The 24,595-nt window shown below is 41.5% G+C and overlaps 2 protein-coding genes across 3 annotated transcripts; both read left to right on the forward strand.

The window, feature by feature from the left end:
• Nucleotides 1-4,416: 4,416 nt before the first annotated feature.
• On the forward strand, nucleotides 4,417-10,838 carry LOC118358898 (retinal rod rhodopsin-sensitive cGMP 3',5'-cyclic phosphodiesterase subunit delta). 2 transcript variants are annotated; one of them, XM_035736895.2, is made up of 5 exons: nucleotides 4,417-4,557; nucleotides 8,993-9,081; nucleotides 9,655-9,780; nucleotides 9,902-10,007; nucleotides 10,282-10,838. In XM_035736895.2, the coding sequence occupies exons 2-5, from the start codon at nucleotides 9,000-9,002 to the stop codon at nucleotides 10,361-10,363; spliced, it is 396 nt and encodes a 131-aa protein (XP_035592788.1). In that variant the 5' UTR covers nucleotides 4,417-4,557; nucleotides 8,993-8,999; the 3' UTR covers nucleotides 10,364-10,838. The 2 variants fall into 2 exon arrangements, with proteins under 2 accessions (XP_035592788.1, XP_035592787.1); XM_035736894.2 differs by having other exon boundaries at nucleotides 4,494-4,788.
• Nucleotides 10,839-12,172: 1,334 nt separating this feature from the next.
• LOC118358899 (prohibitin-2-like) lies at nucleotides 12,173-23,881 on the forward strand. The gene is made up of 10 exons (XM_035736897.2): nucleotides 12,173-12,341; nucleotides 14,475-14,607; nucleotides 14,705-14,789; nucleotides 14,921-15,000; nucleotides 15,177-15,361; nucleotides 21,137-21,266; nucleotides 21,427-21,530; nucleotides 21,689-21,766; nucleotides 22,140-22,216; nucleotides 23,231-23,881. Exons 1-10 carry the CDS (start codon nucleotides 12,321-12,323, stop codon nucleotides 23,250-23,252), a joined length of 915 nt encoding a protein of 304 aa, XP_035592790.1. The 5' UTR covers nucleotides 12,173-12,320; the 3' UTR covers nucleotides 23,253-23,881.
• The last annotated feature ends 714 nt before the right edge of the window (nucleotides 23,882-24,595 follow it).

The following is a 24,595-nucleotide window of genomic DNA, read 5'->3' on the forward strand; positions in this document are numbered from 1 at the left end:
AAGAATGAGAGTTCTTTCGAACAGGACAGTCAGTACCTGTGTGTTTGTTTCTCCGTCCTGGTCCACCCAGGCCGTAGGCGAGGTCAAGGATAGCAGGGTTCGGTACACGAATCGGGTTCTCGGTAGGTCCAGGTCCAAACGCCAACAGGTAAGTCCAAACAATCCAGCTCATACACGGTAAATCCAGCCAATCTCTATAGTCTCTTTCTCTATTGTTCATAGCTCCTTCCAGAACTCTCTCTCTTCCTGGTTTTTCTTGACCCTTTATCTGTGAGTCGGCTCCACCTTCTGAGGGTTCCCTTGCTTCTGGGACTTGTAGTTTTGGCGGTCGGCCATTTTGTGATCTGTAGTTCTGACAGGGGTGGCCATTTTAGTGATCGGGCAGAGCCCGTTTATTAGCTCTGCTCTCACATATCTGCCACTTATCACTCGACCCCCTTCTTTGCCACATATCTCTCCCCTAGATCCGACCCCTAGGTCGGGCTACCGCAGCAAAATATGCATGCATGCGGGATAACCCATCCGCGTTTCCCATTTCCTTCCCTGCTCTGTGTTTCAAGTCAAAATGAAACGGTTGGAGACTCAAAACCACCGCATCACCCGAGCGTTCTTCTCTTTAGCCCTATGCATCCAGGTGAGTGGGGCATGGTCACTGATGAGGGTGAAGTGGCGCCCCAGCAGGTAGTACTTCAGGCTTTCTAGAGCCCACTTTACTGCCAGCGCCTCTTTCTCAACGACTGAGTAGTTGGTTTCCCGTGGTTCCAGCTTCCTGCTTAAAAACAGGATGGGGTGTTCCACCCTTCTACCTCTTGGGATAGCACTGCTCCCAAGCCGACCTCTGAGGCATCCGTCTGAACCACAAACTCTTTCTCAAAGTCTGGTACCACCAGCACTGGGTTACAACAGAGAGCCTCCTGTAATGTCCTAAATGCTTTGGTGGCCCTTTCATCCCATTTGACCATGTTTGGCCCTCTGGCTCTAGTCATGTCGGTAAGTGGGGCGGCCACTGTGGCATAACTTGGGATGAACTTCCGGTAGTAACCGGTCAGCCCTAGGAAGGCTCGGACCTGCTTCTTATTTACTGGTTTCGCCATTCTCTAATTGCCTTCACCTTCTTATGTTGGGGTTTGATTAACCCTCTTCCCACAGTGTATCCCAGATACTCTGTTTCCTCTAACCCCACATAACACTTGGCAGGGTTTGCCGTGAGCCCTGCCTTTCTAAGGGCATCTAACACTGCCTGTACCCGGGTAAGTGGGATTCCCAATCTGGGCTGTAGATCCCCACGTCATCTAAATAAGCTGCGGCGTATGCCTTGTGCGGTTTTAGGACTTTGTCCATGAGCCGTTGAAAGGTTGCTGGGGCCCCGTGTAATATATATATATGTGTGTAATTCTATATATATATATATATATATATATATATACACACACACACACACACACACACACACACACACACACACACACACACACAGGATAGATCACACATCGATTACTAATCATGTCATGAAAAGCCCTAGTGGGCTAACCCGGTATGACCGCTGGTTACGCAAAGGAAGGGGTTGGGTTTGAATGAAAGAGCGTGAAGACTAAGAGACAAAGGGATTGGGTCTATTGGACCTTGAGAAGCTATGCAACCGTAAATACAGAATCTTATGCATTCCAATAACCGCACATTTGTAAAAGGAAAATGCAAGATATATATATTTACTCTGAGCTGCACTTCGATAGATGGGTCGAAGATGGAAGACTGGTTTACCCAGCAGAGATCGCCATTGTCCTTTGAAGAAACTTTCTGGTCATAGTGTTGTAGAGCAGATACGTATAAGTACCATGTTGTTCTTCAGAGATTCTGTTCTTTCCTAGGCCACGTACATTTACAGCTGCAGCTGATAACTCGATGTCTAGGATGTATCACTTCTTTAGTGAATAATCGTTCAAAGTTCATACCAAGTTGCAAGCTCGTGTTGTATTGTCTGGTCTAGTTGATATTCACCATTCCAGCCAGGTGATCATCACCTCCACGTTGAAATTCACCCTTATAAACAGAGTATGGACACCAGACCTCACGTCGTTGGGAACTGAATTTGACTTCCGTCAACGGGTTTTTGTACTGGGGGAGAGAAGGGCGTATTTCATAGTTCTCAACCAATGTCTGTTCACTTGGGCGTGGCCACTGAGTCGGCCTACGTTTTACTATGAAACAATTATCGTATTTAGGAGGCAAACATGACATCTAATATTTTCACAAATATGGCATCTTCATTAAATAATCCATGCAAAACACCAGTCTTTAACGTCAACAGTGAAAAGGTGACTCCAGGATGCTGGCCTTCTAGGCAGAGTTGCAAAGAAAAAAACATATCTCAGACTGGCCAATAGAAGAAAAGTTTAAGATGGGAAACAGAACACAGACACTGGACAGAGGAACTCTGTCTAGAAGGCCAGCATCCCGGAGTCGCCTCTTCACTGTTGACGTTGAGACTGGTGTTTTGCGGGTACTATTAAATGAAGCTGCCAGTTGAGGACTTGTGAAGCGTCTGTTTCTCAAACTAGACACTCTAATGTACTTGTCCTCTTGCTCAGTTGTGCACCGGAGTCTCCCACTCTTTCTATTCTGGTTAGAGCCAGTTTGCACTGTTCTGTGAAGGGAGTAGTACACAGAATTGTACGAGATCTTCAGTTTCTTGGCATTTCTCAGAACAAGAATAGACTGACACGTTTCAGAAGAATGTACTTTGTTTCTGCCCATTTTGAGCCTGTAATCGAACCCACAAATGATGATGCTTCAGATAGTCAGCTAGTCTAAAGAAGGACAAAAGGGTTTTCCAATGATCAATTAGCCTTTTAAAATTATAAACTTGGATTAGCTAACACAGCGTTTCATTGGAACACAGGAGGGATGGTTGCTGATAATGGGCCTCTGTAGATATTCCATACAAAATCTGCCGTTTCCAGCTATAATAGTCATTTACAATATTAACCATGTCTATACTGTTTTTCTGACCAATTTGATGTTATTTTAATGGACTAAAAAATGTGCTTTTCTTTCAAAAACAAGGACATTTCTAAGTGCCCCCAAACTTTTGAATGGTAGTGTATTCAAACGAATTTATAGATCGTTAAGCATGATGGTCAAATGTATTTACATCCACTGGTATTTCCATCAATTAGCATTATTTTGCAATGGGATGTTTTTTCTCCCGTTCATTTTGGCGTCAACAGTTTTATTTATAATCTTTTCAAACGGCAACTGCCGGCTAACGGAAACCCTGGTGTGCATGTGTGCCCGCGTGCATGTGTGTGTGTGCCTGCCTGACTTCCTTCCTGCATGTGTGTCATCTCTCCCATTGCTCTGAGTCCAGTTCGTTGCCAGTCTCTCCCCCCGTGGTATACTCTGTCTCGTACTGTGACTTCCCGCTGTTGGCTGAGGGGCTTATTTACCCCCCCCCCGCCTCCTCAGAGGGGCTGAAACTTTCCCCCTGGGAGGGCTGGTGTGAGGGAAGGCTAATCAGATGTAATACCTGAAGCACAACAATAAGATTCAATATAAACTCAACATGTAATATATAGACTCTGAATACTGTATTTCTTGAACATGTGAATAGGTCTAGACAATAGAGACCCATCCACTTAGCTAGATGTGGCTGGGGGGTGTTTATAGCCTCTCTTTCACTACACCCATCAATTTAGAGAAGTGTGTCTGAGTAAGCCTCAACTACGAATGCTAAAATATTTGCATCTGGAATTTGTCTTTCAGCATCAGTAGAACATGCCTGACTCTCCTCCACCAGTCATACAAGGAAAATGGTCTAATGCAGTGGTCAGCAACCCATTGATCGCGATTGACTTGTCGATCTCCAAGGGACCTTCTCTGGCTCATTCTCCAGTCCAGTTAGTGGCTGTAAGGCACCTTAAAGTTGGTTGCCAGACGCCATATAAAATCCACAGAAGAAGAAGGTTACCAAAGATGTTTATATATCTAATCCAAGATAGACCACAGCCTCATAGTGGACAGAACATACAAGGGGTTGGGCAGAGCCTAGCACGAGCTAGCGAAATCCTATTGGCACGTTGTAGAATGTATTTGCATAACTACATTCGCACCTTCCACTCCAAAACAACGCATTTTTTTTTACTTTGGCAAAGGGTAAAGTCTACAAAACAGTCCACTCTGTTCGTTACATATTCTAGAAATGGGAACAGAAAACATGATTGTGATAAATGTTTAATCGAATCGAAAATGAGCAGAATGTCGGCCAAAATCCGTCTTCCTCTATCTTCTCCCACTGCCTTGCCACTGGTTTTCCTTTCATAACCATATTTGGTGGTGAGTGGAATTGCCTACCGGATGCTTCAGATTTATACGTACGGTGAAAGATCTGTCTCATTGTTCTATCTGTGAGGTTACTGGTGGAGGAGAGTTGAGGCGTGTCCCCTCAGCCAACTCCCTCCCTAGAAGCCTCATTTCATTTGTTGTTTTGTGTGGTGCTCTGCTACCGCGTAAAGTGTTCGGACGAATTTGCTGTCAATCTCCGACCAAACTCCACGTATGGTAGGTTGATTAAGGGATCAGTAGGAGTTACCAGTGAGATTAAACTGGGATCTACGGCAAATTAATGCAATATCGCCAGAGTCCTCGGACTTCATGCCATTTTTAGGTGCATTTACGTTAGTTTGGTAGCTAGCTAGACTATCAGCCACTCAAGAAACGGAAGATGTCTGACTCCGACATAATGTCTTCAACTGAAGACAGAGCCAAGGAGATTTTGAAGGGTTTTAAACTGTATCCTTTTCAATTAATGGTTTGCCTGGTTGCTCACCAATCTAAGTTAGCTGCCGTAGCTAGCTAGCCAGGTGGTGTTGCTTGCTGGCGCTTGCTGCTTGTCACACGTCAAACTAGTTAGTGAACCTAGCTAACTAATATTGTCAGTCTGACGTTAGCGGGGTTGCTAGTGTCTTTCCGGGCCATCCTGCTTCTAACGTTAGCTGGTTTTCTGGCAAGTTACCTAGCTAGATAACCAGCCTAGCTAGCTAGACACTGCAGCTGTAACGTTAAGTGGTACATCACTTTGGATAAATTGACTTACTTCGCTAGTTAGTCAAATTGGACAAGGAGGTAGTGGAACATGCACACAGGTTAGGTGTTAGCTAAATGGGTGGTGTATCTAGTTAGCTGGCTGATTCTGACTTGAATTTAACTTGGGTAGCCGTTTGCTGATGCTCCCTGTATCTGTCCATGCATACAGAACAGTATTGCTAATTGTCTTACTTTGCCTATTACTTGTACAGGAGAATGCTTTAATATATTTAAACAGCCTGTACAGTGGCTAAAATCCCCAAAATATTATTGAAAATAAGTCTCTGACTGGAAGGATGATCTATACTGAACCTGTTGGACATGTTGGCAGGGCAGAGTGGGAAATCTGACAGTTTACCTCCTGCAATCACCATTTTAGCTCAACATGCATTTTTAATCATACCATATAGTTAGACCATAGTGGAGCTTGTTTGAAGTACCTTCTATGGGTAATTTATTTTCATCTCCTAGCTCGGGTGGAAGCCCTCTGGTTTACATAACACAAGCCACTGGTCCCAAAATAGGCACAGTAATGCGGACTAGAATAATCACACCTGCGTTGCCTCCACCGGCTTAACATGGACTGAAGGCCCATTATTTAAATCTGCTCTGTACTTTACACATTTTTTGGTAGTACTAAGGGTATATTCAGTTGAATAGGTAAGAATCCTGACTGTTGTGACAGGCTGTGGATCTGTGTGACCTTCCTTGGGCAGGCTTCATTTTCTAGGCTGGTAATTCGTAAATCCTTGATTTGCAAGGATGGGGATTTGCTGCCTTATAGTCCTCCTCCTAACAGGTCTGGTGACTGAGGGTAGCGTGTTACCTCTGCTTGGAGCCCTGGCAACATACACATACTCATTTCAGGACCTTTGTGAAGAAGTTAGGCCTATGTTACGGGTGGCGGGTAGCCTAGTGGTTAGATCGTTGGGCCAGTGATTGAAAGGTTGCTAGTTTGAATCCCCGAGCTGTCAAGGTAAAAACATGTTCTGCCCCTGTACAAGGCAGTTAACTCACTGTTCCTAGGCCATCATTGTAAATAAGAATTTGTTCTTAACTGACTTGCCTGGTTAAATAAAAAAAAACACGTTGTGGGTTGTAGAGGGCATTCAAGCTGTTTTGTTTAAGTTGATCCTCCTGAGACCAAGCAATCAATTGTATTCTGAGGAATTGTCAGTCTTTGAACTAAAAACAAAAACGATAGTTGGGTAACCAGCATCAGGTTAATTGTGACTATAATGTCACGATGGAAATCTGGATGCTGCCATTTCTAAGGTTTTTCAGCAAATTAATCTAGAAGTTGTGTATTTATTTGAACTGTGTTGATCAGTGGTGGGCTGATCAAAGTTGTCAATCACTGTGTGCCATATAGTGACTATTTGGTTGAGTTTACAGGAACTCTTCCTTGGCATGACCAGCTTTTTGACCTGTATGTCTAATGCAATAAAGATCATTATAGAAAGTTCAAGAAGTTGCTTCACAGTGGGGAGTATTCAAAGAAAGCACAGGTCCTGCTACAACTCAGCTTCAGCACCCATTTGCTTGTTTGGATACTGATAAGGGTATCATAGTTGCTTTCAGTTAGTACAGGTTCTAAGGCTAGCATAATAGTCATGTTCCTTCTAAGTATAACCTGAAAGTGTGCTTAATCAGATTCCAAACTTTGATTCCTGGGAACCTCCTTGCGTCCATAGTACGCTAATGTATTTTATAGGATAACATCAGTAGTCCCTTCATTGTCCTACAATAGGTCATTGTATGGAGAGAAAAAAAAACTGCACATGAACACAAGTAGCTAGGTTAATTAGACATGCATCTGACAAAGTCCATACATGACTCCATTGCATTCCGTTTCTTGGTATGATGCTACATCGGGCTTCCAGGCCTGTACAGGAACACGGTGCTTCAACATGGCCTCTGTTATATATACCTAAGACAGGCAGAGGCTGGCCTCTGAGGAGAATGCAGTGTGTGCTGCAGCCACCTTCTGCTTCCCCTGAGTGGACATGACTTGCATGTAATCTGTCCCTGGAACAAACTAATCCACAGAACTATGAACACACGGGACTAGCTAACCAAACAGTGGTAGTCTGAGTTGACGCTGGGCTCTGCTATTTGCTACTTTAGAAGTTTTTCACTGAGTTGAATAAACCATGTTAAACCATTTTAGCTACACTGCTTACTTGGTGAGATCTAGCCTATTCATTTTCATTTCTCGTGTCTATTGCATGTGTATTGGTCATGCATTCACGTGTGTTTTGCATCAAGGAGCTACTCTTTAAAAATGGATGGGGCTTTAGGGAGGCTAGCATGCCCATAAGGGCTAATTAAGAAGCCTGTGAGTGTTGTGAGACCAGGGCCTTGCCCCCCACCCCCCCTGCAGGTCTCCCCTGCTTAGCACCAGGGATGTCTGTATGTGTGATCCAGGAGACATGTCACCTTTTCTGCCACCGGGGCCTAATTGTAGTTGGCTGCAGAATAAATTTAAACTTGACTACCCTATCCAGGCCTATTATGAATTGTCTAGGCCCTAGTCTGACCTTGGAATGTACTGGAAACATTTGGCTTCATTGTTTTTTTGCAGCCAGTTAATGCAAGGAGGCCACTTTTATAATTCACATTGAAAAAGTAGCAGCAGCAGCTTGTATTACAGTTAATTCATAAACGGTAAGCTGGGTAGACACTGCTTTGTCTCCCAAACAGTCATTGTCCAGCAGGGCTGACAACTGTTCAGTTAATTTGTCTAGGTAACGGCCAACAGCCACTTCACACAAAGCAGCCTCGTCATTTAGTTTGAAAGAGGGTGCCTTTCCAGGCCTATGTTTTCTAAGGAAGTTTCTATTAAGATGAGAAAGCTGCTTACTGTGGACTCTGATGATCATTCTAGAAGGATGTGGAAGCTGCTTGGAGGGAGGCAACTGAGCTGTTGGTGGGCCCACTGGGCTGCAGTCAGATTTGAAAGGCTTAAGTGGTTCAAAGCGCCACAAGTTTCATCTCACTAAGACAGCCCTGCTCTACAGTAGCTTGCTAGCCAAGCTCAGTGCTGAGGTTGTTTGCGTGGCAACCCCCACCACCTGCTGTTTTAACATTTGACCATCATTCAGTCAAGGCCCCTATTCGTTTGAAAGAGTTTATCCCATGTGGGGAATGACTTGACTGACACTTGTGCTTGACACCCTTTTGCGCCGTGTGTGTTGGGCGAGAGGATGAATAGCAGCACATATGGTTTTGAGACAGCGGGGGGTTCAGGTGCTTCTGACATGGTACCCTCTAGTTGACACACAACAGCTATGTCTTCCATTTGGCTTTTTATTCCCAGAGCTGAGTTCGAAATCCTTTGTTCTGTCTGTTAGCACTTGCACCAGCTGGAGTACTGTTACCCACTTGCCTTGGCTTGTACCCGCCTATTAGAATAGGTTATCTAGTAGTAGCTAAATAATGGGTGGCTTTAAGCCACTAAAATAGGCCACTCCAATAAAAGAACATGGCGTGAGAGCTGGTGTAAATGACTAGGGCCACACACGGTGGCGGCTCTTGAAGATTTTTGGAAGAATGCAAATGGGTATACCTGGCTTCCAATTTTGGCTTTAACACATGCCAGTTCCCCTGTACCCCAAAAAATACTCAGTAAACTTAAATTACTAAAACCAGTATGTAGAAAATATCATCTTTGAGAACTAAAAATCACCCTATTGTTTTTCAGTTGGCTGCCACAATCATAGCTTGATGGGTCAGGGTTTCCTGTTACCTTGTGTGCCACCTTGAGAAATACTGACGTTACTTCATTGATGCACTGAGGGAAATTTGCCACTTGCTATAGACAAAGACAACATATATAGAAGTAACTTGGACAAGGTTACTGCTGTCAAACCTATGACTGTGTAGTATTCCTTGACTCCTGGTCTCCCAGAAACTGGATGAACCTGCGTGATGCTGAGACTGGGAAGGTGCTGTGGCAGGGAACAGAGGACCTGTCTCTTCCTGGGGTTGAACATGAAGGTACTGGATCCTCCTGAGGTTACTGTCTGCTTTCCTCCTGGTGTAGAAAATGTATTATTATTATTAGGCCATATCTTCCGACCACTACCAAGATAACCTCTGTATTTGATTTATTTTATTAAACATAAATAAATACTGGGATTGATACATACAATATGCTTTACAGACATCAAATTGGAAATGTGAGCAGATTGTAGACAAAATAAATCTTAATTTTAAAGAAGCAAGGCATTCACAGCAACTGACCACTTCATTAATGACTGTCCATGGCGTCAGTCCTGCTTTGTTGACCACGCCATTCTAACCATCTCAGCAGTCTGCCAGTTTGTCCTCAAGAATTTGAACCCTAACCAATGTCAAAATTAGGCTTGTGTGATACCCCGGTATACGGTATATTTAGAAATACCAACAGAATGATTTTTCAATACCGTAGGGGGGAAAAAGGAGTTAGTGCAACTCCGCTTATAACTAACTATAAGTTGAGTATAACATTAATGTCAAATGTGTTAATATCCAGCTCAGGGTTCCAGCTATGCATTTAGTAGTTTGACTGTCCCATTCATTTCCTTGCAGCTCGAGTCCCCAAGAAAATCCTCAAGTGCAAAGCTGTGTCCAGAGAGCTAAATTTCTCTTCGTCAGAAAAACTGGAAAAGTTCCATCTTGAACAGAAGGTTTTCTTCAAAGGCCAATGCTTAGAAGGTAGTAGTCTATTTCAATCTATATCAATCTTGTTATTATAAATATACTCAATAAGAATGCAATGTCTGTGCATAGTGAATGCACTCATTACATGTATTTTGTGTCTCTCCTCTACCTGCAGAATGGTTCTTTGAGTTTGGCTTTGTGATTCCCAACTCCACAAACACATGGCAGTCTTTGATAGAGGCAGCGCCAGAGTCTCAGATGATGCCCGCAAATGTTTTAACGTAAGGATAAGCAACAAATAATACATGTTGGGCCTTTTGGTCATTCTCCTACAGTTGGGTTGTGCAATTGTTTGTCAGTAGTATACAATATGCATGCACTAGGCTACAGCTTGAGTAAGTAATTAGGCTACACTTAAATATTCCTTAACCTCACTTTTGTATGCTAAACTTGCAGGGAACTGTCATTTCCTTCATGGGACTGTTTTGCCTTGTACTTTGCAGCTCATGGTCAGTGTTTGCTGATTTGTAACATTTATTTTTCTCACCCTTGCAGTGGGAATGTTGTTATAGAGACCAAGTTCTTTGATGACGACCTTCACGTCAGCACCTCCCGGGTACGACTTTTCTACGTCTGAAGAGGAACACTATTTATTTTTTCAACCCTTGAAGTGGGGAGGACCAGGCATACACTGCTGATTGTTGTTTTTCAGTGGTCACAGGAGGCCATGTTTGAAGGAGTGCATTTGCAATCCACAGTGACAGCAGCACAGAGAAACCAAAATCCAACCAAGGTCACACTGGCTTCTTGTCAGACAAGACTTTTTGTATGTAAATATCTATATATATATATATATGGGCAATGACAATGCTCATGACAGACAACCATGTAAATTATTTTATTTGTACATTTTTTTCCCTTGTCATTCCAGAAATGTAAGCCTAATATGTACACTGCTCGTCACCTTGCATTTGTAATTTTTGCTCTGTTGATGTGGTTGCTGATGTTCTCATTGTTTGGATTTTTTTTTTTTTTTTTAGATGTAACTATGTAATATAGACTGTTTACTACATGAATTATGGATTAAAATATGTCAGAAAGACAAAGCCATAGCTTTTTTTAGTAGTTGACTTAACTATCACCGAATGCATGAACTTCGTCATAAGATATTTTTGTCTCCTGGGAGTACATACTTGCCAAGTGAGGCACAAGGTACCTGTGTGAAAACAGAATTAATCTGTTCATATTTTAACTACAGACACTCAACACTGATAAACCTGTGGGCTGTTGAAGGTAGTCTCAGCAACACTGCAGATCAATATCTGTAAGAGGACATGGGCCTAACCATAAAGCATTTTTTCCCCTTCCCCACAAGGGCTTAATTGCAGACCAATACTGCCCAGGTGGCTTGTCTCAGACAATCCTGCAGGTGGAGGTCCTGGGCTGGCGTGGTTACATGTGGTCTGCAGTTGTGAAGCCATTTGGCGGTACTGCCAAATTCTCTAAAATGACTGGTTTAGGACAGAGAGATTAATTCTCTGGTGGCCATTCCTGCAATTGGCATGCCAATTGCACAGTCCCTCAACTTCAAACACCTGTGACATTGTGTTGCGTGATAACTTCATATTTTAGTAGCCTTTGTCCCCAGCACAAGGTGCACCTGTGTCATGATCATGCTGTTTCTTGTCAGGTAGATGGATTATCTTGCGAAAATAAAAACGCTCACTAACAGGGATAAAAATAATAATAATTGTACACAAAAGAAATACACTTACTACATATGGAACATTTCTGGAATATTTCAGCTCATGAAACGTGACCACCAATTTGCGTTTATAATTTTGTTCAGTAATATCAAATTAAATTTGCATGCGCCGAACACAACCGGTAGTAGACCTTACAGTGAAATGCATACTTACAAGCCCTTAGCCAACAATGCAGTTCAAGAAAAGAAAATATTTACTAAATAGTAACACAATTAGGCAAAATACGCGGGTACCGAGTCAATGTGCGGGGTACAAGTTAGTGAGGTAATTTATACCTATAGGTTGGGGTAAAGTGACTGCATAGATAAACAGTGAGTAGTAGCAGTGTTAAAACGTCATATTACTTAAGTCTACCTTTAACTTTAAATGTACTCCATTGAACACAAGCCAGTTTCATAAAATACCCACTAGGGCAGCTATATAAGTTCTAGCTGCATTGAACTCCAAATCCCTGAAAGCCTTTCACCTGAATATGCAAAGACAAAGTTGTCTCTGATGACCATAGAGAGAGAGTGGGCTCTTTGTAGCCGTGTCATTATAGCGTCTGTGACAGCATGGGCAGCGCCATTGAGGCTATCTGCATTTTGAAGTAGTCAATGTTCTCATTGGCTGATCCCTCATGACCCGGTTGGACATGACTCTGACAGGGTCACCAGGAGGGATCAGCCAATGGAGTTGGAAGTCCCGTCTAGTTGACTACATTAAAATTGTGTAAGCCCTCACTGGCGTTGCCAATGCTAAAACGTCCATTTGGCCACTAGAAGGCTCTATCATTCTCTATGGTGATGACGCGTTCATTGGTCACGACCTTGGATATCTACTGCAAGCATGGCAAATAAAGAGCCGAACGTGAGTATTTCAAATAGCAACCACACTTACTAAAGACAAAGTCAAGACATACCTTATTATTGTGAAATGAGTTTTGTATTCTACACAAACGTGTGTTATTGCCTTATAACGTTAGACTATGATTTTAAGAGGAGATCGAGGTAGCTAGCTTGGCTAGCAAGCTAACGACGTTAGCTACGCAGGTCGTTATTCTGACTTGCCTATCCTCACTCAGCAACGCTTAACTATGCCAGCTTTCAAACTATAGCTAGGTCTTTTTTCGATTTCATATGGAAGTGTAGGTTTGCCAATGGCAATTTAGGTAAACCGCTCCCTAACCAACTAGAAAAAGGCCAGTTCTCATGTTGCAAGCTTGGATGACTGATAATAACTAGTCAAATGTTTAGCTAACTAGTTTCTTGATGAATTATGGTTAAATATTGTCGTTTGGAATAATGTGTGTTTCTCTGCCCTGACCTTTCTTTATTTTCTAAATTGTAGAATAATAGTGAAGACATCAACGCTTTGAAATAACACATGGAATCATGTAGTAACCAAGATAAGTGTTAAACATATCAAAATAAATTTGAGAGTGATCAAGGTAGCCACCCTTTTACCTTGACGACAGTTTCGCACACTTGGAATTTTCTCAACCAGTTTCACCTCCATTGGAGAAGCATTCCAGATGAAGCTGGTTGAAAGAATGCCAAGTGTGTGCAAAGCTGTCAAGGCAAAGGGTGGCTACTTTGAAGCATCTCAAATATAAAATATATTTTGATTTAACACTTTTTTTTGGTAACAACATGATTCTATATGTGTTATTTCATAGTTTTGATGTCTTCACTATTATTCAAAAATGTATAAAATAGTCAAAGAAATGTTGAAGGAGTAGGTGTGTCCAAACTTTTGACTGGTACTGATTATATTAATACATACACTTTTTAAAGAATGCCATTGCGGCCGCGGTGCAACTTAGAAGTTGACCAAAAACCCACGACCAATACATTCTGACCCGTGACATCGTTTTCGAAGTAGACCAATTTGGCCATGGTAACCCTGTTATCATAAAACATGCAGGTAGCTGAGAAAGCTCAACTCTGCCTCCATATAAGAAAATGGAGTTGCGTGTTCATCAGCTAACATGCAAGTTACTTGCATATCAGTTTATGTGGAAAACATTGGTTTAAGTGCTGCGTAAACTTGATTAGTTTACATGCTCATTCATTACTCAAAGACCTGCCCATTCATTACTCAAAGACCTGCCCAATCCACAGTTTCATAATACTATAAATAGGGATGCACAATATATCGGTGAACATATCATAATCGGACGATATTCGCTAAAAATGCCAACATCAGTATCGGCCCGACGTCTAGTTTAACACCGACGTTGAAAACCGATTTCAAAGCTACCGTGCATACCTTTTATAACGCAGGTACATGACGTAAAGACGCCACGTAAAATTTTGCGCCACACGTGCAACACAGCATTCCTAACCTAGCCCACAATGTATGCTGTGTGGATCGAGCAGTCAACAAGTCGAGCAGTCATTTGAAAGAGTAAGAATTTCAGCGAGACAACAAAAAAGCCGAATTGAGAACAAATTCTTATTTACAGTGACAGCCCAGCGTGGTCCGGGCCAATTGTGCGCCACCCTATGGGACTCCCAATCACGCCCGGATGTGAAACAGCCTGGATTCGAACCAGGGACTGTAGTGATGCCTCTTGCACTGAGATGCTCTACCTTAGACCGCTGCGTTCATGTGTGTGTTAACTATAACTGTACTAGAATGCTTAAAAGACCGCTAACATTTTAAATATTGGTATTGTTTTGTGTGAGGGGGGCAAGAAAAATATTGGATATTGTATCGGCCAAAAATGTCATATCAGTGCATCACTAACTATAAATGGTCAAGAATATTTGAGATGGAGACAATGACACTGACAGGTCTAGGCCACAGTACCCCTTAAGACCACTAGATGGGATAATGGTGATCAATTAGCTGGACATCACAACAAGCCCTCAAACACTTAATGTGCAGTGTATTACTGACCTGATGATAAATAAACAGTGGTAAAAGAAGCCTTTTAATATTTTGTGAAAACATAAGCTCTGTCCAATAGCAACAACACATTTCCCCCCGTCTTCCCAGCGGCTCCTGACAAACCTGAGGGACCTAGCCAGTCGTATGTCTGGTGCGGGGGGCAAGGGAGCAGGAATAGGCCTCAAGCTGCTCATTGGGGCTGGAGCTCTGGCCTATGGGGTCAAAGAAGCTACATTCACAGGTAGGCCTAACTTAGCGTCTGGTAGTGAAATGGGTAACACTATTATCACGATAATGAGTGCACCCCTCTAACGTTGTGTGGAATGGTTTGTTCCCAGTGGATGGAGGTCAGAGAGCAATCATCTTCAACAGAATTGGGGGTATGCAGATGGACACGGTGCTGGCTGAAGGACTGCACTTCAGGTAGGCCTACACTCTGACTCTGTCCAGGGGTTTATAATGAAGCCAGGGTTGTCATGATCAGTTGGCTCAACGCAATGCAAAGCTAAATTCACATGACCATATTTAACTGAACTGTTTTTGTTGTTCTTCAGGGTACCATGGATCCAGTACCCCATAATCTATGACATCAGAGCCAGGCCCAGGAAGATTGCTTCACTAACTGGAAGCAAAGGTACATGATTGCTGAAATAGGGGGATTCATTTGAATCCAGTATGGATACATGTAGACCAATACATTACCAATACATTAGCAGATCAGTAAAGATGTGAAGCTTTCAGATCAGTAAAGATGGAAGATGAGGTAAAGGAAGATGTAGCCCACACTTCTTTCCCCCTGTCTCTCTGTAGATCTGCAGATGATTAACATTGGACTGCGTGTGCTGTCCCGTCCTGTGGCCGCCAACCTGCCTGCCATGTACCAGCAGCTGGGGAAGGACTATGACGAGAGAGTACTACCCTCAATCGTCAACGAGGTGCTGAAGAGTGTGGTGGCCAAGTTCAATGCCTCGCAGCTCATCACTCAGAGAGCACAGGTATGGCAGAGTGACTCGCACAGGTAGCCTAAATCTCATCAGAGTACCGGTACTGCCACAGTCTCAGGATTATATGGTACAAAGGTTGTGTACTAAACCAGTCTCTGCTTTAAAAGTGACTGTCCCTAAAAAGCAACTTCTCGTTTTGAAAATGGCCTATGTGGCGTCGATATGAGTCAGATATTTATTTTTCTAGTGTCAAAATTGACGACGTGGTGTAAGTAGGATGATTTTGGTCATAAATTCAGTCTTGTCCAAAACTGAGATTTGGGAGATAGGAGAACTTGTATGTCATGGATTGAAGGGTACTGTTACAGTATTTCTTGGGTTGTGTTTATTTCAATCCTACCGACAGAGGATTCAGAGCGCATCTGCACATAACCTGATCGTAAATGCCCATGGTCAATTTGGTTTGACATTTGATATCCCTATGGGGTGAGGTTGGGTACCATCAGTGAATTACACAATGTACATGGGACAATATTTTCAAATGTCAATAGCTCTAAATTTCAATGAGTAGGTTTACTAATAATTTGATATTAAACTGATTATGGCAGTAGGCAGATTATGCGATATTCATGTAAACACCTTGCTCTGCTTAACTTCATCGGCGTGAGGTCAAAATCGAAGTAAGCATACGCTGATTAAAACACCTTATTTTCTGAGCAATCTTTTGAATTATTCGGACATGTAAACACCTTTATCTGCGTTCCAGCGGGATGTATTTGATCTGCTCATGTGTTAGCACCAGCTGAGCGAGCCTCCCTCTTTAGCACGAGTGAAGTGAGTTCAGAACAATGTGTGCGTCAACAATCAGCGCGTCCCCTGAACGATAACGAAGAGGTAGGTGAGAAGCCTGACCACTGAGACGAGGGCAAGAGGGTGATGAAGAGTACTTCATGAGCTGTAACCAAAAAAAACATTGGCATTTGGAAAGTTTGAGGTGGTGGAACAAGTATTGTTAGCATTGTTAATTATCTTGCTTGCTGGATCGAATTCTCCGTTAGCTAGCCAGAGAAATGTTGAGCAACATTAGCCAACTTAACTGATCGAATAATTGACTTTATGGTGTGAAAATTAGATTGCTAATAAAGTCAGATGCGCTAACATTAGTAACCTAACCAATTCGCTAAAGTATTAACTGACTCTTTGCCGTTCCTCAAGTTATAAAGCCTTAGTTGCTTATTGGACCCTGGCAATCTGTGTGAAATGTTAGCTAGTTAGCTAGTTATCTGTGAACTGATGTTTTCCCTCTACAGTATGTGGTTCATTTTCAGAATGAGAGAATTAGGTGAAAATAAGACGTTGCTTGTTAAACAAGTGGATTCATGGATGAAGTGTAGCTGGAGCTGGGCCTGGCTTAAGCTGGATGCCACTATAGAGGTGAAAGGAACACCACACACTTTCCTGCTTTCTCACTTTTTCAATACAGTGGATTAAAAGGGGTGTGCCAGGCTCTCTGCCTGAAAGAGATCAATTATGCCAGCAAAGGGTATCATACGCTGCTGGCACATTGTAGAACAGATGTCCACAGGCAGAATGTGTAGTCTAAAGATATTGCTTTTGTTGTGTTGAATTTGACAGTAACACTTGTGAGTGAGGGAGATTATACTTTCTTTTTTTTAACTTAGTGAATGTTATTTTTTCACACATGTAGCCTTGTGCTCTTGAGCTATGTCTACTATAGTGGCCACTATAATAGAGCAAAAATAGAATTCCTGTTTTATTCTATTTCTACTTAAGATATTTTCCCCCCAAGTGCAATATTTCTATTATAAAGGCTTATAAAGGCTTTCATGGCTAACTGCAATATTAAATAGTTTTTTTTCTCAAGACTTGATTGTCATTTGCAGGCACTCAAGGCAACAAATAACATTGGATTGCTTTCTTTACATTTTTTTTTTAGCTGTGAGTTAGGTTCACATTAACCACTTTCATTTGTTTTACACACAGAGACTGATCATGTAGATCATATTCTTTGTTTAATTAGTTAACTTCTTTGGGGTAGGGGGCAGTATTTTCACGTCCGGATGAAAAGCGTGCCCAGAGTAAACTGCCTGCTTACTCAGGCCCAGATTCTAGGATATGCATATTATATTAGATAGAAAACACTCTGAAGTTCCTAAAACTGTTTGAATGATGTCTGTAAGTATAACAGAACTCATATGGCAGGCAAAAACCTGAGAAAAAAATCCAACCAGGAAGTGGGAAATCTGAGTTAGTTTAAGTCTTAGGCTATCCAATATACAGTGTCTGTGGGGTCATATTGCACTTCCTAAGGCTTCTACTAGATGTCAACAGTCTTTAGAACCTTGTTTCAGGCTTCAACCCTGAAGTGGGAGAGAATGAGAGCTGACTGAGTCATGGGTCTGCCAGAAGGCCATGTCAGTCAGGCGCACGCCCGTGAGTTAACTCCGTTCCCTTTCATTTCTAAAGACAAAATAATTATCCTTATTAAAGATTTATGATAAAAACATCCTGAAGATTGATTATATTCATCGTTTGACATGTTTCTACGAACTGTAATATAAAGTTTTTGACTTTGTCTGGACCTAGTGTCTGCGCATTTGGATTACTGTACTAAATGCGCTAACAAAAAGGAGGTATTTGGACATAAATGATGGACTTTATCGAACAAAACTAACATTTATTGTGGAACTGGGATTCCTTGGAGTGCATTCTGATGAAGATCATCAAAGGTAAGTGAATATTTATAATGCTATTTCTGACTTTTGTTGACTCCATAACATGGCGGGTATCTGTATTGCTTGTTTTGGTCTCTGACTGCTGTACTCAGATTATTCCATGGTGTGCTTTTTTGAAATCTGACACACACTATCTATATTAAGGAGAATTGTATCTTTAATTCCATGCATAACACTTGTATTGTCATCAACATTTATGTTGAGTATTTCTGTAAATTGACGTGGCTCTCTGCACTTTCACCGGATGTTTTGGAGGCAAAACATAACACGTCAATGAAAACAGAGATTTTTGGATATAAATATGAACTTTATCAAACAAAACCTACACAATACATGTAATGTGAAGTCTTATGAGTGCCATCTGATGAAGATCATCAAAGGTTAGTGTTAGTGATTCATTTTATCTCTATTTCTGCTTTTTGTGACTCCTCTCTTTGGCTGGAAAAATTGCTTTGTGACTAGGTACTGACCTAACATCATCGCATGGTATGCTTTTGTTATAAAGCCTTTTTGAAATTGGACACTGTGGTGGGATTAACAAGTTTATCTTTAAAATGGTGTATAATACATGTATGTTGAAGGAATTTTAATTATGAGATTCCTGTTTGAATTTGGTGCCCTGCACTTTCACTGGATGTTGGTCAGGTGGGACGTTAGCGTCCCACGTACCCTAGAGAGATTAAAACCTGTATTTCCCATAAGGGATTTTTTTTTGCATGTTTCAGTGCCGTTTTGAGCCCTCTACAGTAGAGGTCGACCAATTTTTATTTTAATTTGAATTTTTTTAATTTTATTTTTTATTATTATATTTTTTTATTGGAATGGCCGATTTTAATTAGGGCCAATTTCAAGTTTTCATAATCGGTAATTGCCGTTTTTGGACACCGATCATGGCCGATTACATTGCACTCCACGAGGAGACTGCGTGGCAGGCTGACTACCTGTTATGTGAGTGCAGCAAGGAGCCAAGGTAAGGTGCTAGCTAGCATTTAAAAAAGCATTATAAAAAAACAATCTTAACATAATCACTAGTTAATTACACATGGTTGATATTACTAGTTCATCTAGCTTGTCCTGCATTGCATGTAATCGAAGCGGTGCCTGTTAATTTATCGTTGAATCATAGCCTACTTCGCCGAACGGGTGATTTAACAAGTGCATTCGTGAAAAAAGCACTATCGTTGCACCAATGTGTACCTAACCATAAACATCAACGCCTTTCTTAAAATCAATACAGAAGTATAGATTTTTAAACCTGCATATTTAGTTAATATTGCCTGCAAACGTGAATTTCTTTTAACTAGGAAAATTGTCACTTCTCTTGAGTTCTGTCCAACGGAGTCAGGGTATATACTGCAGTTTGGCCCGCCTGACTCGTTGCGAACTGTGAAGACTATTTCCTTCTAACAAAGACAGCCAACTTCACCAAACGGGGGATGATTTAACAAAAGCGCATTTGCGAAAAAAGCATAATCGTATATTTTTAAACCTGCATATTTAGTTAAGAAATACATGTTAGCATGCAATGTTAAACTAGGGAAATTGTCACTTCTCTTGCGTTCATTGCCACAGTCAGGGTATATGCAACAGTTTGGGCCGCCTGGCTCGTTGCGAACTAATATGCCAGAATTTTACGTAATTATGACATAACATTGAAGGTTGTGCAATGTAACAGGAATATGTAGACTTATGGATGCCACCCGTTAGATAAAATACGGAACGGTTCTGTATTTCACTGAAAGAATAAACGTTTTATTTTCGAAATGATAGTTTCCGGATTTGACCATATTAATGACCTAAGGCTCGTATTTCTGTGTGTTATAATTAAGTCTATGATTTGATAAAGCAGTCTGACTGGGCGGTGGTAGGCAGCAGCAGGCTCGTAAGCATTCATTCAAACAGCACTTCCGTGCGTTTGCCAGCAGCTCTTCGTTGTTTGACTTCAAGCCTATCAACTCCCAAGATTAGGCTGGTGTAAACTATGTGAAATGGCTAGCTAGTTAGCGGAGTGTGTGCTAATAGCGTTTCAAACGTCACTCATTCTGAGACTTGGAGTAGTTGTTCCTCTTGCTCTGCAAGTGCCGCTGCTTTTGTGGAGCGATGGGTAACGATGCTTCGAGGGTGGCTGTTGTCGATGTGTTTCTGGTTCGGGGCGAGGAGAGGAGAGGGATGGAAGCTATACTGTTACACTGGCAATACTATACTAAGTGCCTATAAGAACATCCAATAGTCAAAGGTATATGAAATACAAATGTTATAGAGAAATTCCTATAATAACCTCAACCTAAAACTTCTTACCTTGGAATATTGAAGTCTCATGTTAAAAGGAACCACCAACTTTCATATGTTCTCATGTTCTGAGCAACGAACTTAAAGGTTGTCTTTTTTACATGGCACATATTGCATTTTTACTTCTCCAACACTAGTTTTTTTTTATTATTTAAACCACATTGAGCATGTTTCATTATTTATTTGAGGCTAAATTGATTTGATTGATGTATTATATTAACTTCAAATACAAGTGTAATTGTCATTATTACAAATAACTTTTTATTTAAATCTGGCGATTTAAAAAAAAAAAATCGGTATTGGCTTTTTTTTGTCCTCCAATATTCTGTATCGGTATCAAAAAATCATAATCGGTCGACCTCTACTCTACAGTTTGCATCCCTGTAAAATATGTGCAATATGATTTTTTTCTTTCCCATTTCACATTGTGTAATTTATTGACAGTCCCTAACAATCCCCAAAGATGGGCTATAAAATGTCAAACTAACTTTGCCATTGTCGCACACCAGCCAGCTGAAGCTAATTGGCGAAAGAAGTTGGTTAGCGCAAGCTAGCTAGCATAGGGGACTTTGACACGACCTGTTTCGACTGTTTCAAGTTGTCTAGAAGGGACACTCACATTATCCCCCAAAACAACTATTGTTTGGCTTCAGTCATGGACGCTGCATTTCATAATGACCAAGCTGGAAAACCGAGGCCAACTCAGGAAGTTCAGTCCCCTTTAAAATAGACTGAAACGTGAACCAACTTTTTCTTGTCTAAATGTATGTGTGCTGTGTAGGTGTCATTGTTGATTCGCCGAGAGCTGTTTGAGAGAGCCAAAGACTTCAACATTATCCTGGATGACGTAGCCATCACAGAGCTGAGCTTCAGCAGAGAGTACACAGCTGCCGTAGAGGCCAAACAAGTTGGTATGTATCTGCCACATATTGTGTGTGCATGTGTTGGGGTGTATACGACTGTCTGTGGATGCATACTTGCCTGTTTTTATATTTTTTTCTGTGTGTGGGTTAGTTAATACACTTGTGTGTGCACGCGTGGAGTTTAAACAAAGCTTGTGTCTCTCCGCAGCCCAGCAGGAGGCACAGAGAGCCCAGTTCTACGTGGAGAAAGCCAAACAAGACCAGAGACATAAGATTATCCAGGCGGAGGGAGAGGCAGAGGCTGCCAAGATGGTAAAACATTAACCTGAACATAACCTTTTGGACGACCTGTCCCCTCGTCTTCACATGACCTTGCACGAACTCAAACACCAGGCTGATTATTCTATTCAACAATAGTTTTTTATTTACTTTAGCATGTTATATGATTCTGGCTCTTGTGTTTGTTGTAGTTGGGACAAGCAGTGACTAAGAATCCTGGATACCTGAAGCTTCGACGAATTAGAGCTGCCCAGGCCATTGCTAAGACGGTGAGTTATTTTATAAAGGACTGGATATCAGTGACTGTCTTGATAATTGTACAGAAATACTTTATTAATTATGTATTCAGGGGATAGTTACTCATCCCCAGAGACTCTGATGTTATTGTCCTAATCAGACATTGTTTCAGTAAGAATGGGGTCAGTCATTTTAGCAAGAATGGGGTCAGTCATTTTAGCAGCCTATGTTTGTTGTGGCTGTTTGGTTCTCATTGCAATGGTAACCCACGGTGCAGTTAGCTGGTTATATCAGTATCATTAGGGCTGAAGGATGGCTATTTCCCTTATGCTACGAGCTGCTACAAGACTAGTTCTGTGACGCTTTGTTTTCAACTGTGTGTTTTGTGTCTCTATTGTCTTTCAGGTGGCAACGTCCCAGAACAAAGTGTACCTTTCCGCAGACAACCTGGTCCTTAACCTTCAGGATGACTCTTTTAACAAGTATGTTTCTCTTAGCTTCACTTTCTCATATCATCATGCCCTAGTCTGGCTCTGTCCTCTCTTGCATGGCTCTACACTGCCCAGATGGTTTGTTTCAGTTGCCTCAAGCAAGGTTAGAAATGTTGAATGTTCACATCCACAGTTTTGAACACTGTGTAGTGCAGTACAGGTGCTGGGACAAATCAATGGCATTATTGAAAAAGTGCAGGAATGCATTATCACATTTCCCATGGAAAAGTAGGAATTCCACCAAAATCCCTAAAGATGCCCTAAGTTTTTTGAAGCAGCTCCATATTGGCATTAATGGTAGCTTGAAGAGAACATGATTTTTTTTTTAGCAAAACCATGTCTAATGACTGCTCTTCTCACATTGCCTCCAGTGTGCATGCTATGTCATTTTCACAGCATAGGCCTATGGCCACCAGGGGTGTTCATTAAGCACCAAATGGAAGACCATAAACCGAAAGCCACTATCTATAAGTAAATGCTACTTGTTCTTAAAACATTTTTAAACATTTTGTTATGTTGCACTAATAAACACGACCCTGGTTTTCTCTGCATCTCACTGCTTTTGCCTGGTCACTGGAGTGGATATGACTAGTCAGACTGTATCACACTGAAATAGTTCCTGACTTATGTTAACGCTGCCAAGGATCTTCAATGTCCATATGTAACTGTTCACAGAAACTGAGACAGGACCTGGTGCCAAACAACCTGTCATTCATTCCTCATACATGTTATATTATACAGTTGAGAATAAGATGGGAAAAAAACCTGGGAGTACCATATGTTCAGCAAAGCAACCAATCCACCCCGTGCATATTGATGCACTTTTTACTGAAATCAGTCTTGTCAGAGCCTTGGAAAAAACATTCAATCGTACTTATTTTTTCCTCTGACGCTATCATCTCTCGTTGTCATCCCTGTACTTTTTAGAGCACTTTGAATATTATATACATTTTTATTTTTTACAGTATCATTAACACCTACAACCTCCTTTTGCTTGCGTTTCAGTCTATCACTGGGAAAGAAGTAGGCTCTAGCATTCCACCTGTCTGAGGCTCCATCCACAGCGAAGACCAGTTTCTGTCTGTCCAACTGCCTAAATCTCTGATTGTATAACCAAGTGGCTTACCAACTCACTGGAGAAGACTCTAAAGCATCGGATTGCTCTGTAAAGTTGACCTATGGGGCTTGTGCTGTATGCATGACATGGCTAGGGCCAGGCTGAACCTGCAGCGATATAATATCTTCATGGTCAACTCCAGAAACTATCTGAAATCAATGTTTGTGGATTCAAACCAAATAGCACTAGCCTATAAGACATAATCAGCTGCTTTGTTATTAATAAGTTGTGCAGATGATGCTATAATGATATAGATAAGGAACTCTACTTGTTATGTCTGGCCCTGGATCTGTACATGTGTTTTGAGGACAGCAGGACTCTTGGGGAATCAAATGCATCAGTTTGATTGGACAAATGCTGTACTGGAATGGTGTATTCAAAAAATAAATACTTTTTGAAGATGTGCTTGTAAAATGAAGGTGAAATGATGACTTAGTCTTATTTTTTTATGCAACTGCACTGTTTATGGTTTACTAGTTTGAAGTGGAAAGGAAAGCAGCAGATTGAGACATGACTGAAAAATAAAGGGACAGCACAAATGTCTTGATTTTATTTCATAATGCCTTTTCACATGACCTAATGTGTGGGTGCATGCAGGTACATTTGTTGTTGAAAAACACATTAGGCCTATGTAAGGAAAGTACTCATACAAAATGTCTAGTTTTTTTCTCTCCAGTTTCTGAGAAATGAAATGTTCCCGTGACTTAAGACATCTTAGATAACAGTACAGCCTGTTATTGTACTAGAGATCTTTAGCTATACATTTACAATGACAGTCTACATGACTGCTCATCTGGATTGAATGTGTTACTGCCGTATGCTTCCCTGGTGATCTATGAGATGGGAATCGAACAGAGTGCATTCGGAAAGTATTCACACCTCTTCACTTTCTCCACATTGTCTTACGTTACAGCCTTATTCTAAAATTGATTCAATTTGTTTTCCCCCTCATTCTATACACAATACCCCATAATGACAAAGTGAAAACGGGTTTAAAACAAATGTCCTATATAAATAAGTATTCAGACCCTTTACCATGAGACTAGAAATTTTAATTGCTTTAGGGATTTTTTTCAGCGACAGGGATTGGGAGACTAGTCAGGATCGAGGGAAAGATGAACGGAGAAAAGTATAGAGATCCTTGATAACCTGCTCCAGAGCGCTCACTGCCTCAGACTGGGGCAAAGGTTCACTTTCCAACAGGATAACAACCCTAAGCACACAGCCAAGACAACGCAGGAGTGTAGTATCAA

Source organism: Oncorhynchus keta, chromosome 26, assembly GCF_023373465.1.
Source record: "Oncorhynchus keta strain PuntledgeMale-10-30-2019 chromosome 26, Oket_V2, whole genome shotgun sequence".
Lineage (NCBI taxonomy): Eukaryota > Metazoa > Chordata > Actinopteri > Salmoniformes > Salmonidae > Oncorhynchus > Oncorhynchus keta.